Here is a 2,426-nt window from a genome sequence, read left to right as displayed (position 1 = left end):
TTTACATGCTTTGCCGATACGCACTTTTTTGCCAATATCGGCGTCCCGATCCGATACGTGGATCGGATCGGGACAAGCCTATTTTCAAGCCATGCCAGTGGAGTGTGGGAGCATGGGATCAGTGATTGCATGAATGACTGAAGACTAAATTTGACTTTCGAAAATCCAATACCAAAAAAGGCCAGAAGATGGCAACAGTGCATCTATATTTAGAGTGAATGAGAGGTCGTGTTCGGTGAGGAAAGCACAAACCGTTATTTTTAGTACGCATACACGGTCAGTTGGATGGAGCTGTAAACAGCAAAAGGTGAGTTTCCGTGTAGAACTCATGTGTAGCACTGCACCACAATCTATCTGGAGACTTGAGCAAGAAACGAGAGGAGGAAGTACATGCTTCTCCTTTGCTTCCATTGGCCGACAAGCGCAAGGAGGATTTCAAATGTCTTTATTTTTTTTATTTAGCAGAAATCTATTTTCAAGTGTTTTTTTTTTTTACACACAGGCAATCACTATGAGCCTGGGGCCAGAATACTTTAATCCCTGTGTTTGTTATTTGGTATGGAGACAGAAAAGTTGGTTAGAAGAGAGGAGAGAAATTGGGCAAAGGTCAGCAGAGCCAGGACTCGAACTTGCGACAGCCGATATATCGGGTCATGAACTCTATCTTCATGACATAGCAGCACCTTAAAAATTTTCATGTTACTTTTTAGGCTGTTTCCTCCTCCTGCTCCACTCCAATCTACTAACTGGGTGAACAGCTTCACCTGCTGCTGTCTAATTAACAAGTTGTTTCACCTGGAATGCCTGCCACTCTCAGTCAGTCTCCGCAAGATTGTCTCAGTGCAAAATATCTAAAGATTCTATGACTGGATTTATGTTTCCTGCTGTTGGTACCTGTAACAAACCAGCTGTAGTCTCCCCAGGTCCAATCAGAGATGTTTGCAGCTGGAGGACTGTGGATGGAAAAGAAAGGACAAACTGAAGTCAGACCTGAGAACCAGCCACCCCTGAAGAACCAGAATCTGGTACACTCCAACCTGAAGTCAACTTCTTGTTCAGTGGTCCCGATTACAAACGGAACGTCGTTAAAGAATCCCTTTTTCTCCCAGACCTCAAAAGGCGGAGCTTCCAGGACGTATCCGTCCACCACAGCAACAGGCCCGATGAAACGCCCTCTAGTGGGGAGATCGGTTAAATCATCTGCAGCCCAGGATGGGTACTCCACCCATGGTATTGCCTGAGACAAAGACAAAAACACCACCTAAATAAAAACTATATGCAGCTGGGATATACAGTACATGCATGCTGGGCAATGCTTTTTGCTATCAATTCTTTATCTACAGGTTTTAATTGATGGATGGGTTTTTCTCAGGTAAAGCTATTTACTTTTTCAAAATTGACTACAAAAAATATCTTGCACTTATTTTTAATCCTAAATGACTAAAAACAGCTTAATGGAACTGTTGGAGCAACAATTAGTACCATTAAATATAATTCAGAATTACATGAGTTCTGCTTTCTGCAATGGAATCTATAATGTATTTTCTCATACTGCGAAAGAAAGACCTTGGTATAAAATTTCACAAAGAGAAATAAAGGAAAACAAAAAACAAGCTATTATGATCCTTTCCCCTAAAATAATTCAGAATCAATAGGAAGCAGAATTGAAACAAAGACCCAGAATCATTCGAATTTAAACTATGACAATCCTAGTGACTGCAGTTGCCAACATAGGCTTACAGAGTGCTTAATCAATATACGTTAAAGCCGGGCATAGACTGTGTGATTTTTTTCAATCGTTGCACGCAGCTACAGCTCACACTGCAGGGCTCGATGTTAACCATCGCCCAATCTCCCGGGGCAAGTCGTTTTTATTGTTGGGGGGGGTACAAATTTCATTGCATTTGCCCGCCGGGCAATGATCGCAAAAAAAAAATTATCTATCACTTAAAATTACTTTAAAATCACCGACATTCGATGAAAACGACCCACAAGCGTTGCCGGCGCCGTTTTTTTTGATTTGTACACATTCTTGCGTAATTTGAAAAAGCTGCGTAACTTGAAAAAGCCGCGTGATTTGAGAAAGCCGGGTGATTTTCCGCCAAATGGCGTAATTTTTTGTCCACCTAGCGGTACTTTAGATGTAGTTACCAAAACGACAAACAGTGGACTGTACAGTGATGCAAGTCATACATTAAAAAATGTTCATTAAATGTTTTTCTCTCAGACATTGGAGAGGTGCATTTAAATGTTATAGAGCTAAACATGTTAGATTGGTTTTGATTTGTTCTCACACTGCAGCCCGACGCTCTGATGCCATCTACCTGCTTACTCTGTACGTCTAAAAATCGCGTCGGACTCAGCTCCGCAGTGAGATGGCGCTACTCTGACTCATCCATCCGGAAGCCAAACAGCTAGAAGAGGAA

General features: G+C 41.8%; 1 protein-coding gene across 2 annotated transcripts in view; it reads right to left on the bottom strand.

Moving 5' to 3' along the window:
• LOC107090935 (para-nitrobenzyl esterase-like) overlaps positions 1–2,426 on the bottom strand; it is a 33,402-nt gene that overhangs the window by 10,316 nt on the left and 20,660 nt on the right. For both annotated transcript variants that reach the window (XM_015384588.1, XM_015384590.1), the window contains exons 6-7: positions 1,038–1,237; positions 895–953 (exon numbers count right to left, since the gene is read on the bottom strand). In XM_015384588.1, the coding sequence (XP_015240074.1) occupies positions 895–953; positions 1,038–1,237 (259 nt within the window). The remainder of the gene's footprint in view (positions 1–894; positions 954–1,037; positions 1,238–2,426) is intronic.

Source organism: Cyprinodon variegatus, unplaced genomic scaffold, assembly GCF_000732505.1.
Source record: "Cyprinodon variegatus isolate N-32 unplaced genomic scaffold, C_variegatus-1.0 Scaffold317, whole genome shotgun sequence".
Classification (NCBI taxonomy): Eukaryota; Metazoa; Chordata; class Actinopteri; order Cyprinodontiformes; family Cyprinodontidae; genus Cyprinodon; species Cyprinodon variegatus.
This window is presented reverse-complemented; position numbering and strand designations above follow the sequence as displayed.